We start from the raw sequence: 13,819 nt of genomic DNA, 5'->3' as shown, positions 1-13,819 counted from the left end.
AAATGTTACAGGATCATCTGCTTCGGGGGGTTTAAGTGCCTTGTAGATGGTACCGACGGGGCTAGCACCCCCAAGGAAAATATTGACTTTCCACTTGCTGTGCAGATAAGACGCTTAGAAACAAAAATTATACTGAAACACAGTCACGCCATGCCTCAAGTGTAGAAAGGCGGCACAGCTAATATGTAAATATTAAAAACAATAGCATTCTGTTGTTAGCTCATTAGCCAAAATGTTGACATTATTCTACCAACATGAGGCTGATTAAGCTAAAAGCTATTAAGGCTAGCTCGTGGTCCTGACTGCAAATTCACAAATTAATTTGATTTATGTAATACTGAAAACAAACATGAACAGAAATGTAATGGTCACAAAAAACTGAGGGAGTTATGAGGAAGACATTTTTAACTTGCTGAGAGTCCTGTGATGTCCGCCGGCACTAATTAGCCGTTTCGCGTCTTGCTCCGGCGGCTGTCTGATTTTTTTGGCCTTTTGAAGGCTCCGCCGCGGCATGATCCAATTAGTCGAATCCGGCACGGGGATCAGGGGTTGGCCGGCCACTCGTCCGGACCTGCATGAGGCCGACCACACCGGGTGAATTCAGCTCTACCTCGGTGAGCAGCAGATGGATTAGCCACACAAGTTTGGTTGGCTTTTGACTTGGCTTTTGTCCATCAAGTGTCCATGATGTGTCTGTTAGGCAAGTGTCCATTATGTGTTGGCCAGGTGTTGATCATTATTATTTGTCTGGTTGTCCGTCAAGCTTCCATTATATGGTTACATGGACGATGGTTGCTAGCAGCTAAAAAGCTGTCTTAGTTCAACAGTTGTAAACAATCCAATCCACTCACGATACTCCCTAGCCGGTAAGTGGATGTGCATAGGAAATTAGCCGGATAATGAACTTGAAATAATGTCATGCACTTTTTTGGGGGGGCGGTGGCGGGGTGGGCGGACAGATGGAATGTAAGGACGGAAGCGCTTTAAAGGGACGAGGACGGACGGCGTCGCAGGACGATACATTTTTATGAATAAGGACGGAGGGACGAGGACGGAAGGGTAGCCAGGTCGCGGACGGAGGACGGACCGGCAAAAAAGGCTAAAGTGCCCAGCTCTGCTTTTTATTAAAGAAACATCAACACCGTTCAAAATATTAACCTTTTAAACACACGGTATGGAATGCGCCAATATAAATGTTAACGAGTACTTTTTAAAAAGCAGCAAGGTCGAAAGTAGAATATTTGTCTTTCGACCGGAGTGGAGTCAAAGTGAAGCTTCCCAAAAAAATAAATCACTCTAGTTAAGTACAGATAGAGATAAGTACCGTACTTAATTTACTTCACTGCTGTCCACCGATGGCCTTGCAACACGTGCTTCGTTTTTTTTGTTTAGTTAAGTTATTTTCTGCGGGAGTTAGCATGTTGCCGTGACTGATGGATCAAAGTCTGGAGCGTGTCAGCGAGCAGCTGTAATCCTCTCAGCTCGGCGGCCTCATTCCCAGACTTGTTATGCTTGGTCATGATGTTTACGTGGCCTATTGTCCTTTTTGTCACCCCCCCCCACTCCCCCCTCCACCCGCCGCCTAACCTGTCCCTATTCGAAGATTTGAGGACCCCTTAAAACCATCACGACAAGGAGCTTGCCTTGTCTTCGTAAACAGAGAGAGTGTTTTCTATTTTGCTTGTGTCGATCTCCTCTCAAAAGTACTGGAACAGTGAGCCAATTCATCTAATCGGTAGACTGAAAACCTTTGGGTTTGACATAATTGCATTATTCCAGTCGACTGCATGCTCTATCGGGTTTAAGTCTGGAGACTGCCAGTCTAAAACCTCACACTTGTTGCCCTTGATGTGTGAAATGACCAAATTGATCTAGAAGTTGTCGCTTCAAACCAAAATGACAGATTTACTGTGTTTTTTTGGGACAGGGCGTCATGAGACTTTTTTTTGTGGGTCCACTCATGATTGACATGCATACCAAATTTCATGTTGCCAGGCGAAATTGTGAATTGCATTTTCAAACTTTAGCATTTAATGCTGAGTCATCAAACTTTGCCGCCATTCTTGAGACTTTTTTGTGAGTCTAATCATGATAGACTATCTGCCAAATTCCATGTACCTGAGCGGAACTGGCTTTGAGGGCTGAATTGTGGTTTACGGCTTGCCATCAAACTTTGCGGCCATGCTCCGCCCACAATCACAATGAGCAAAACTTAAATCCTTTACAATTAAGCATCGTCTACTCGTCTAGCATCCGAGCTTCAAATTAGGTCGTAATGGTACGGAAAATCCGGGATGAGTTGGTCTTCGAAGAACCCCCTGCAAATGCTCAGAAGAAGAAGAAGCCACCGTAACATCGTTCAGCTGGTTCGTTATGCGGTTACGCCGCCGATTGGAGCTAAATGAATCAGCCGGTAAGCGCTTTCCTTTGCAGGAAAGCTTTTGCGTCATCACCCCCCATTTCTGGGTCAAAGCATGTTTGTAATGATTCTTAAGAAGACGGTTAATGTCCTCGTAAGCGCGCTTGACTTCTGAAATCCAAACACAAAGTCGCCGCGAAAGAGTTTGTTATCATTCCTGTCCGAGAGCTGACGAAAGTTTCACGTTAAAGTGCCGCGACACCAGTGCAAAAGGGATGCAAGTTGCTTTACTAAAAAGAAAATGTAAGGGTATAAACGGGAGTTTGGATGTGTGCCTTTAAGGGGTGTGGCCTGATGAGTGGTGTCAGGATTTGGAGTCGGTTGGCCCGTTAGTTTATCGTGTGAGCATCTTTGCGAGTTGTGGCTTACAGCAGTGGTCTTGGACCGGTCCCATTTGGTACTGATTTTTTAAAAAATGACACCCGAATAAATCATTTCAAAACGTTTCACACCATAACTGTGACCTATAACCTTTATAACTCAATTGAATATTAAAAAAAATAGTATAAAGTATAAATACACAGCTGAAAATAATGTGGTTGCACAAATGTACACACCCTTTTCTAATTAGGATATTTGCCTCTGTTCAGAATTACGTGCCTCTGATGAACCTCCAACAAAGTTAAGTTGTTCTAGTAGGCTTTTGCTGACTTTTTTTTTTTTTTGCTTTCTCATAGAAACCTGAATGTTAATAAAGACTGTTATTTGGAACTGTTCATAACTCCCTCCTTGCTGCTAAGGCCCAAGTTCTATCTTAAATGATACAGCCACCACCATCCTTCACCCTAAGTGAAATGCTACTTATCTCTTAATTCCAGTTTGGCCTTATTTTTCCCCCCACATCTTGAAAGTCACTTACTGTACACCCTCCAAAAAAAAAATCTCTCCGATTTCTCCTCAGGAGATGATCGACTTTTGCCGCAACCCCAAAACTCCTACCTGACCAATCACGGACGAGCGCATCGATACAGCCCCCCCACCCCCCCACCCCCCGCCCCTTCCTGTTTGTGCCCTCTGTGTAACACCCCATGGAGCCCACCCGCGTGCACCCCCTTTATACTTGACCAGCCAATAGGACCAGGCAGGCTGGTCTGGGGTTGGACTGAGATGGAGGAGGACGGGGTGGGGGTGGCTTCGGGGACGGGGAGGGGGGGGGGGACTGACCGGACAGGACCAAATACCCGACTAGTCAGCCAGCCAGACGGGCAGTAGGCAGTAAAGAGAAACATTTCGCATGCTGGTGAAGATTCTGCCGTCTTCCTCAATGGATGTACACAGCTTCAGGTTCCACTACACCTGAGAGGAACAGCCGGGGGGGGGGCGACCGATCCCGGGTGACTTTTCCAGGAGGGGGGGAGGGGGGGGGGATGCTTCAGGAGAACTTTCCTGACATGGACGAGCAAGCGGAGATGGCAAGGGGCCGGGCGGGAAGCTGCGTGGAGTTTCACAGCGTCAGGGTGAGTGTCTTTCTCTCACGACGAGCAAGATGAAGTGAGAGCAGATGATGGTGGCCATGATGACAGGTGGCATATGCGGGGGGGTGAGTGGTGTGGGAATTTTGTCGTTACAGGAACACGGCAAAAAAAACGTTTCCGCTCATTTCTTCACACTCAGAGATGAAATGAAGCTCTGTGCGGAGTCCACATTGAGAAGAGTTCATTCGCCATGACTTGCAGAATTCGCCGCCATGTTCTGGCCACATACGTTACCCAAATCGCCAATGTTTCTGCAAGTTAGCGTCGTCCAACTGTCGAGTAGTTGTGGTCCGTGTCGCGTAACAATCGGATGATACATTTCTTAGAACCGTTTTGAGGGGAACCCTGGAGAATGGTCCTAACATGTCTGCTTCAAACCAAAATGCCAAACGGTTTTGTGTCTTTTCAGGCATGGCTTCCTCAGACTTTTTTTGCGGGTCTACTCATGATCGACATTTCTGCCATGTTGCTAAATGAAATTGCAGGCAATCAAATGCAGGTCGTAGTTTCTTTTTCAAATGCACCCGGAAATGATCAATACAGCCCTAAAATAGTTGCACTAAATGAAAATGGATGGACTTCCTGTGTTCTGTTCCTTGTGGCCTCTTGAAACTTTTTTTGTGGGTCCTCCCATTAAGACATGGCTATCAAATTCCATGCTGCCGAGTGAAACTGGCTTTGAGGGCAGAATTTTTGAAAACTTAACCAATGAAAATGGTGGCATTATTGTAAAATGGCTGAGTTAGTGTCTTTTTAGTGGCATGGCTTTTTGAGACTGTTTTGTGGGTCGACCCATGATAGAACCCTTACCTCACCCCTAACCCTGAATTAAAAAAAAATAATAATCAAAAGCTGAGTTTCATGTTCAACGGCAAGTCACGAAACTTTGCTCCATCATGCTCCACCCACACACAACATTGAAAACTCAAATGTTTTGTAATTTAGCGTTGGTTCAAATTTGATTGCAATCAGACAAATTCTGTCGTCAAAATTTGTTTGAGGAGGGCCAATGGAGATGTCTGAATTGATCCCAAAATGGCCGTTTCAAAGCAAAATGGTAGAATCCCTGTGTCCTTCCATTCCTGACTTGTTGAGACTTCTTATTCTCTCCAAATCTCCCATGCAAGCGCAACAAATCAGCAGCAGGAATGATGCTGACAGCTTGCCAAACCTCTTTTGCGAATTACGCCCATGAAGCTTTATTTCATAACGCAAAAATCTCTACAAGTCACCCAAAGTACGGATCAAGTCGGAGGTGTTTCCGCCGATGTGTGCGAGCGCTATTACGACACATGAGGTGCTCAGTAAACGCGAACAGAAAGGGAATATATGCACATAATCGAAATTGGCACTTGGCTGTGAAAATGTTTGTTTTTTTGTTGTTTTTTTTTAAATCCATCACAATGTAGGATATTTATGATGGGATAAATCCAGACTAGGGATTACCTCCAAGGAGGATGAATCTCATGTTGGATTGATGCTGATGTAAATATTGTTTCTTCTTTTTGTGACCTACTTCCTGTCTGTGGCGGCGTTTTTTCGGGTGGGATTACAGACGTGTGAGTGCAAGTGTACAGTAAGGAAGTAGTCAGGCGACACCACGTGAGGTCCACCGCCAGACTTAAAAAGGAATGCCGCTGACAGTGTGTGTGAAGTGACTTCCGGCGCAGCCGCTGCCAGTAATGTACCTTTTAATGTATGGACAGACAATTTCATCCATTTCAATTCCATCCATTTCGCATACTGCTTATCTTGTTCTGGACTTGGAATAAACCTGGATGAATCATTTTTTTACTCACACTCACTGAGAATCAATCACACTAAACCCACGAGCCTCCTGTCAAAGCTCTCTCGCTCTTGCTCTCTCTCTTTCTCCCACCCCTGCCCCCGCCAAACCTTAACGGCGAAAACTCCAAAGCTCTAAACAGTTCCCATTTCCCTACACTTATAACTCTTCCCCCAACCCTCGTAAAACATCCTTTAACCCGGGATTGGTCGACCAAAACCTTAACCCTCAGCACAATCCTAACTCCCAACCTTAACTCTAAATCCAAGACCTGCCCTTAAACCTTAAACCCAAACCAGAAACCCAATTACAACCAAATTCCCTGGCTCCTCAAACTCAACCTGTAACCCCGGATTGGCCACATTCACACCTACAGTCAACCTGTAACCCCTAAACACTAACCACAACCCTAAACCTTTAAACCTTAACCACACCCGCAACCCCATCTTTGAACCAAGGCCCCAAAGCCTAACCTCCACCCCCCTAACATTTACCCCTGGAAATGGCCAAAAGGACCTCGGAATGGTGCTCCAATCTTATCCACTGGCCATCCGCCGTGTTTGACTCGATTTCGAAAACTCTGACACCACAAACATCGCAGGGAGATTCCCCATTCCTCAGCAGTCTCGATTTGCATGGCTAGCCATCGTGTGGCTAACGGTTAATAGCTGTCAACGCTCCCCTCTTAGTTTGACTCACGATGATGTTTACTCAAATCTCAGACACGTGCAGCCTTAGCGCCTACGTAGCGCAAACACCACCGCGGCGCGTTTCGACATCTCCCCATGTTGCGGCGCGGCGCGGCGGCCGTGCGGAGGGAAAAGCATTAGCTAGGTCAGCGAGGCCATCAGCCCGGAGTATGAAGCCGCGCGCACACGCGCTCATTATATGAAGCCGGGGAGCTCTCATTAAATGCTTGTGGTGTATTATTACCTCTCCCAAGTCATAACATGCCAGACAATACTGACCATGTAGTGTGTATGCGCTTAGACATGTATGCACAGCCTTGTGTGTGTGTGTGTGTGTGTGTGTGTGTGTGTGTGTGTGTGTGTGTGTGTGTGTGTGTGTGTGTGCGTGTACAAGACAATCGCCAAGTACTCAGGCATGCATTTTTTCTCGCACGACTGATTTAATACATGGAGTGTTTTTGGGGTGTGTGTGTGTGTGTGTGTGTATGTGTTTTTATGTGAGTGTAAGGTAGAGAAAACTAACAAATGCAAAAAAGGCAAGCTTAGAACAAAAAAGGCGGTCCATTCAGAACATCCTGATCTCTTTTTTTTTTTTTTTTCGCGTCTTTGATCTTACGACACTTTTGCCGCACGTTAGTCGTTTATTGATTGTAGCTTGACGTACACAAAGAGACTTTCTCTCAACCTGGCTTTTTTTTACACATCAACATAATAATCGATGAATTGGCCGATTGTGTGAACTGACGACTTTGTTTACCATTGCCCTATCGCTGAATCATTTCTGATTTATGAGGGATTTACTTTTTCCCTAATTCTAACCCCGTGGACATTTTTCACAAACCTGTTTTTTGCTGATGATGATCTGGACGACAACCAATAAATCCCCCAAATCCTAACACGAATCCCAAACCCCAAATTTCCCCAATATTCTATGATTCTACTCTGATGCTACAATTCAATTCACAGTTAGCCTTCAGACTTTTGAAAGCATTCGTATCTACTCAAGTCCCAGCTGATGACACCGCGATGCGATCTCACGTATGCGTCACAAGTTGCGTGACTTCACTTGGATTTAATTGACTCCAGACCAAAACTGGACTGTGACCGGTCCTGGTACTCAACAGACCCTGGCGTTTGTCAGCCTTCTTCCGAACAAGCAAAAACAGTTTATCTGACCTATATTATCTGGGGCTCTCCCCTGGGTGGGCTCTGTCTTGAGGCTTCCACTTGACCGACTTGTAGCGAGTGAGTCAGGCCCCGTCAGACCTTCGGACAGGGAGGTCGGCAGGTTGGGAAGTCTGAGACGTCAGGGTGGCGGCAGGAGGTATTAGGCCAGCTGTAAGAGGCGGGGGGGGATTAAGTCCGGCTGACCCTGCAGAAGTGGACGGGGGCAGAGAGGGGGGGGGGGGTTGTAGTGGGGGCTTCAGGGTGGACACTCGCGGAGGAGCAAAGGGGGGGAAGCTGGAAGTAGAAAGAAGTGAAGGATGTGATGGAGCGTTTGACGAGATGGCCCTCGGCACTTGTTGGCAACGGTCAACTTTTAGAGTGGCGGTGAGAGAAGTAGCTCCCCCTGCTGCTCAGACCACAGCACTGCATCTTAAAAGTTTAAACAAGATTACGAGACAACCCAGGCACGGCGGTCTTTTTTTTTTTTTTTTTTTTTTTTTTTTTACACATAAGTGTAAAAATGTGTTACCGCTCAACTAAAAACTCACCATTTGCAGACAGATATTTGAAAATGATCAACTCTCACACAGGGTGGGTAGCACATCGGCCTCGCCGTTTTGAGGTTGGCGCCTTCTGTGTGGAATTTGCATGATCTCTGCCTACTCCGGCTTCCTCCCACATTCCCAAAACATGCTTCATAGGTTCATTGCAAACTCTAAAATGTGCCCGACGTGTGCATGTGAGAGCGATTAGAGAGCGTAGTTGCTCTTTCCCTCATGAGCATGGCTGCTGACATGGAACAGGCATTGCTGTAGCCTCAGCAACATGGCCGCTGACATGTAACAGACATTTTTATGCCATCATTACTTTTCAACAGACCGATGCCATTTCTGGACTTTCGCAGGCCAACAATCACATTGCGGCGGGTGCGCTTTTCTCCCAGCTCGTGTAGCTGTTGGAGCGCTCCTCGTAGGATTGCGCGTTTTGGCAGCTTGATGACGTTGACGCTGCTTTAACGAGACAAATCGCAGCCAAAAAAAAAAAAAAAAAAAAAAAAAAACATGCGCTGGCTAAAGTCATTTGACGCTGTCACATCGTAGCCAAATATTTGCTGCATTGGCTCCATTTGTCAAGTTGGACAAAACATTAGGGACAGGCATTGTGGTGGTTCTCTGACTTAATGTTTGTGGCCAGCGGGATTCATGTTTTCATTTCGTCATGACAAATACGCGCACACACAACACATTGGAGCGCACACACACGCTCACACACAGATAAGCACAAAATACACATTCAGACAGACGCATATACGATGACAGAGGTGCGCAAAGACACGCACACACGCAGTCGCAGAAACAACACTCACATCCAGATGTGCGCTAGTGCGGGCGCGATGGCGCCATGCCAGCGGTGTTGTTCTCCTTACTTGGCTTTGCTCCGAGGCGGCGCACGTTTTCATTTGATGTCACGACGGCACCCTTGAGCCCCTGCGGAGGCAAACGGGAGCCTCTGTCAGGCTTTACAAACACCTTTCAAAATAGCAACACAAAGCGCGTGTGAGTGTGTTCGAGGGTGCAACCGCAACAAGACTGTCTTAAAGACGAGCAGAAGTAGGTTCATGATGACGTCAGCATCATCAGCAGCAGAATTCCACAAGTGTCATGTGTGTAAATCATACAGCCCTGTAATACTTGTTGCGTGAAAGATGCCCCTAAAATTGGTCAATTCAAATGCATTTATTATATTTTTCAAGTCATTTATTTTATGGAATACTTGTATGGAATACTAAATAGTAAACTATTACAAAAAAAAAAAAAAATTACGAAAAAAAATGTCGCGCATCATTTCCTCAATTTTATTTTGTCAAGTGGTTGCATAAAATTAAATTTGAATCCAGATTTTTTTCAAGCAGACTATACAACTACTTTTAAATGCATCTGGCTACGGATGATTTTATTTTGTGCAACCACTTGAAAAAATAAAATAGAGTAAATTCAATCATCATTTTTTTTCATTGTAGCACACTGTTTCATTGCAATTTATTTATTGTAAATAATAATTAATAACAAGTGGAAAAAAGATAGCCACATTTAACATTAACGTATAGTAATGTTTTTTTTTTATTTGTGAATGTGTTTAAACATTAACACTATACTTAAAAAGTAAGCATTTATATTGTTTGGTTTAATAAAACAATTTTACATCAATATTTATTAATTTTGTTTTTATTTTATTCATTTATTGCTTTGAATAATTGGTTAGTTGATTTACTGTAAATTATGAAATAGAAACAGGCTTAAATAAACAATTTTACTTGGACGTTTAAACATTTTTTTAATTATACAATTGGTTAAATAATTACATTGAAATAAATTACTAAGTTTAAAAAGTGAGCATGAATATTATTATTTGACTAATAAAAACTTCTTTAATGATTTATTGCTTTAAGTAATCAATTAATTGATTTATTGTAAATAAAGTTAAAAAAACGTGAAACGTGACAATTTGATTATGACATTGAACAATTTTGTGTTTTTTTTTTTTTACATCATCGCCGAATGACCTGATTTGTTCTGTTTTCAAAACCAAATGAGCCCAAACGTTTGCCCACCCGTGAACTGAATGAAGAAGCCATGTTGTCTTTGCTTCTAAATATTAGGGACCCCCTCCTCGTCCCCCCCCTGCCTCCGACCCAAATCCCAAGATCAGCGTGCAAAGCTTCCTCTAGGCGACCTCTGAACTTTTTGTTTATTATCTGACAAGAATTTGGTGGGAACTCCTTGAGATGTCCTAACCTTACGTCGCCGTGCAGGTTTCACCTGGTGGTCCCGGCCCCCCTCCCAAGGTGGAATGCGGGCTTTAGACCTCTTGGCTCCTGACCTCTCGGATGCGATACAAGACCGATGCTGTGAACGTGACGGCTGACTGACACGCACGCGGAAGTAGACCGACGCACTTATCTCGTGTTGATTAGCTTTGCAGGCTCCACGTCTGGATGCTCCAGCTGAGAGCCCCGTTGAGCTTTCACTTTGGGTCCCGAATGGACCCCCGCTACTCTAAATATGTTTTTCTAAATAAGAATTCAGGTTTAGATCAACTCATCCGTTTTCATCCATCTCAGGGTGCGGCCATTTTAGCTTTATACCGCTCTCTGCCGTCGACTGAAATTAACGTCAAACTGCCCTCGGGCTCGCATTGCGGATGTCATAGCCCACATGTTTTCCGCATGTGACGTTCAATTACACTGGCACCCAAGTTAAAGTACTACTTACGTTCCAAGAACAGTATAAATCTAAAAACAGTTGGGTAAAAAAATAACCCAATCTGGGTCACAAAAGCGCCAAACTGCTACTTGGGTCAATTTGAGCCAACTTTCTGGATTGTTTTGTATAAAAGCGCTTCATTTTAAAGTGACAAAAATTTTGATAGCTAGCTCATTCCACTTTTCCAGTGGCTCATTTTCTTACAGGTACACTCTAAAAACAGTTGGGTGAAAAAAAAAACAACATTTTGGTCACATTGTTTTGTGCAAAACAGCCCAGAAAGTTGGGTCGAATTGACCCAAGCATTCAGTCCCTTTTTGACGCATAATTGGGTTATTTTCAACCCAACTGCTTTTAGAGTGGATGTCTTTTGAGTTTCGTCGACCATTTTAGCATCCAAACGGCACGTTTGTGCCATTAATCTGAGGTAGAGAAAGGTCGGTTTCGTCAGTCCTTCCTCATGTTAACAATGTCTGAGTTTCCTGTTGAAATGCAAATCACAACCAGCGTTCCGTCTCTTCACACACACTTCACACACTCAAACCAGAAAAGACGGCTAAAATCATTGTCCGAGCTACTTGCCCTGTTTTCTCAATCACTGGGTGACATCACGACAACAACAACAGTAGTAGTAATAGTAGAGCACATGGCAGGACGTCAGCAGCATGTCAACTCTCTGCAGGCACAACGCACTAATCTGATTAGTCAGGTCACAGGGTGTGTGCGTGTGTATGTATGTGTGTGTGTGTATGAGGACAGTGGCCAGGCTCAGACGTCTGCGTCTCATCACTATCATGGCATGTCTGTCTGACTGATTCTCCAGAAAGGTCTGAAACAAAAACGTCTATTTTGTTCAGGCACTTGAAGAAAACTCCGAAGTGGCAGTAACGGTGCTTTGGTTGGGAAGCAGTTTTGGACGTGCTCGTGTCAGTGTCTGTTGGTTGGTGGGCTGTCATTCAAATAGCCTTGTGGGGGGCGTGGCTTGGAGATTTCATTTTGTGTTTTTCGCCAATGGGGCAGCAGTGTGTGAGCCCTGTCAACTCTGCCTAGCAACAAGTGGGAGCTTATATATATATACAAACACACACACACACACACACAATAAATCTACTACATACTGTACTTTGTACAGCTTCATACTAGCACTTCCTTCTACTTCCACTAATGAGATACCGCTAACATTCTAGTACATGCTATTACAACATAGTATTACTTCATTCTACAAATACAACTGCTACTTCTTCTACATGCTAATACCTCAACAAACTACTGCTTCTACTAATAGTACAACATACCATGATTGCCTCTACTTCATACTACTATCTACAACTTCTCATATTAGCTTCTAATACTTCTGATACTACTACTAGGACTGCGAATAGTGCTATATACTTAGCGTACTGGTTTGTCTTCCAGGAGGCTGTAAAATTTGCGTCTGACAACACCTTACGGACAGGATACGGAAAAGAAAGGAAAAGTCTGGAAAGTTGTTATTGTTGTCACCCTTTGGCCAGCAGAAATAGAGCAAACAGCGCAGGCAGGCGACGCACGCGGCGTTTCCAACCACAACGCCGACACACCCTGGAACCAGTCTGGCGCTCCGCTCTGGATCGTCCAGACAGACCAAAGCGGAACAGACTGCTGCTGTCCGGAATAACATCAGGAAGGACGCAGCTTGCCTCGAAAAAGAGTCTGCAGCGGTTCCAACTTAAGCTGGACCGTCATTTAACTGTGCTACGTCATGCTGAGAGCTGCTTCGAGTATTGCGGTGGATGTCTGGTTAGCATTGTGGCTTTTTTAGCAAAGGGTCACAAAAGGCAGCTAACGGCGGGATATTGCTGCGACTGTGCGCTTTCACGCAGCAACATGCCATCAAAGAATTGTATGACTGACAGTCTCTGGTGTGACGATTGCTTTCAACACTACAGGGGGAGAGAAGAGTGAGTGTGGGTGTTGCATTGTTACCGATATTACCTTGGAAGCAGGGGCGGAGCTTGAAAGACTGCCCACCCACTGAGATTCATGAAAAAAGATATACTTTTTAGTAAATTATGAAATTATTTGTGTTTTTTTTTTTTTATTGAATATTAAGAATGGCATAATCGTGGTTGTCTAAGGAAGATCTGAACTTCATATTAGTCGGTTTGTCATTTTATTTGAATATACGATGTGTCGGGACAGGAGGATTGTGCGAAGTGAGAGAAATATTCAGGCCCACCCTGATTTTTCCAGGCCCGCCCATTAGCCACGTTCTGGCTCCGCCCCTGCATGGAAGCTGAAAAATTCGCATATTGACTTCAGTACTTTGTTCTGTACTAAAATGTTGTATCTTTTACTGTCTTTCTAGCATTTTTCTACAAGGTCTGTAAGACTCTGTTAACATTAAAATGATTAAAACTGCTAGTTCAACTTAAATGGTAAATGGCTGTAAAAGTCAGCATTTTCTAGCCACTGTTACAGTAGTAGTAAAAAGGCAGGAAAATATGTGCTTGGCAGCACAGATCAGTATAGTGTGAAAATGAGTTCATCCAAACAACAAATTAATCAACAATAATAGCTTAGAATGAATCAGATAATTAATCATAATACACTATTCATTAAATATAAGTATATAGCAATAAATTGGATTTCACCTAATCAATAATTACTAACATTTGTATAAAATATATTCATTTTGAAAAATATTTTTGAATGTACAATAATTCATTTTTAATTTAAAAAAATTGTCAAATAAGGAGGATCATATTCTTTTAATTTAAAAATATATATTTTTAAAAATGATCACTTAATAAAGATTACTTTTCAAATTTAATTATTTTTTTCAAGCGTTTGGTCTTCGAAATCGTCAGACATTGTAGTCAAGTTAAGATTTGCATTTCCTGTCTACTCGCGTTTGTTCGCAACTGCTAACCTATCAAAATAAAGCATAGCTGATCAAATAGACCAACATTTCACAATCTGCTCCGTTTATATCTTTTATTTTGGTAACAAATCGGACGTATCCTATTGAACGCCGTCTA

The 13,819-nt window shown here is 43.7% G+C and overlaps 2 protein-coding genes across 4 annotated transcripts in view; one reads left to right on the top strand and one right to left on the bottom strand.

Annotated features, from left to right (window-relative positions):
- The window catches only part of rnf17 (ring finger protein 17), an 85,017-nt gene that overhangs the window by 41,862 nt on the left and 29,336 nt on the right, over positions 1–13,819 (bottom strand). Inside the window, exon 2 of one of the 3 annotated variants that reach the window (XM_086052346.1) lies at positions 8,963–9,023. The exons of 1 other annotated variant lie outside the window; for it this stretch is intronic. The gene's annotated coding sequence lies outside the window, so the exon portion shown is untranslated. Of the gene's footprint in view, positions 1–8,902; positions 8,922–8,962; positions 9,024–13,819 lie in introns of those variants that run through there. One more of the 3 variants, XM_086052348.1, reaches the window with a different exon arrangement.
- The window catches only part of LOC147136764 (rho GTPase-activating protein 20-like), a 34,030-nt gene continuing 24,018 nt past the window's right edge, over positions 3,808–13,819 (top strand). The window contains exon 1 of the mRNA XM_086052356.1: positions 3,808–3,876. Within this exon, the coding sequence (XP_085908482.1) occupies positions 3,811–3,876 (66 nt within the window). The 5' untranslated portion in view covers positions 3,808–3,810. The remainder of the gene's footprint in view (positions 3,877–13,819) is intronic.

The sequence above is a fragment of the Filicampus tigris genome, chromosome 14 (assembly GCF_054856515.1).
Source record: "Filicampus tigris isolate MCC_2025a chromosome 14, RoL_Ftig_1.0, whole genome shotgun sequence".
NCBI lineage: Eukaryota > Metazoa > Chordata > Actinopteri > Syngnathiformes > Syngnathidae > Filicampus > Filicampus tigris.
Note: the sequence above shows the minus strand (reverse complement) of the source record. Positions and strands in the feature narration are given on the sequence as shown.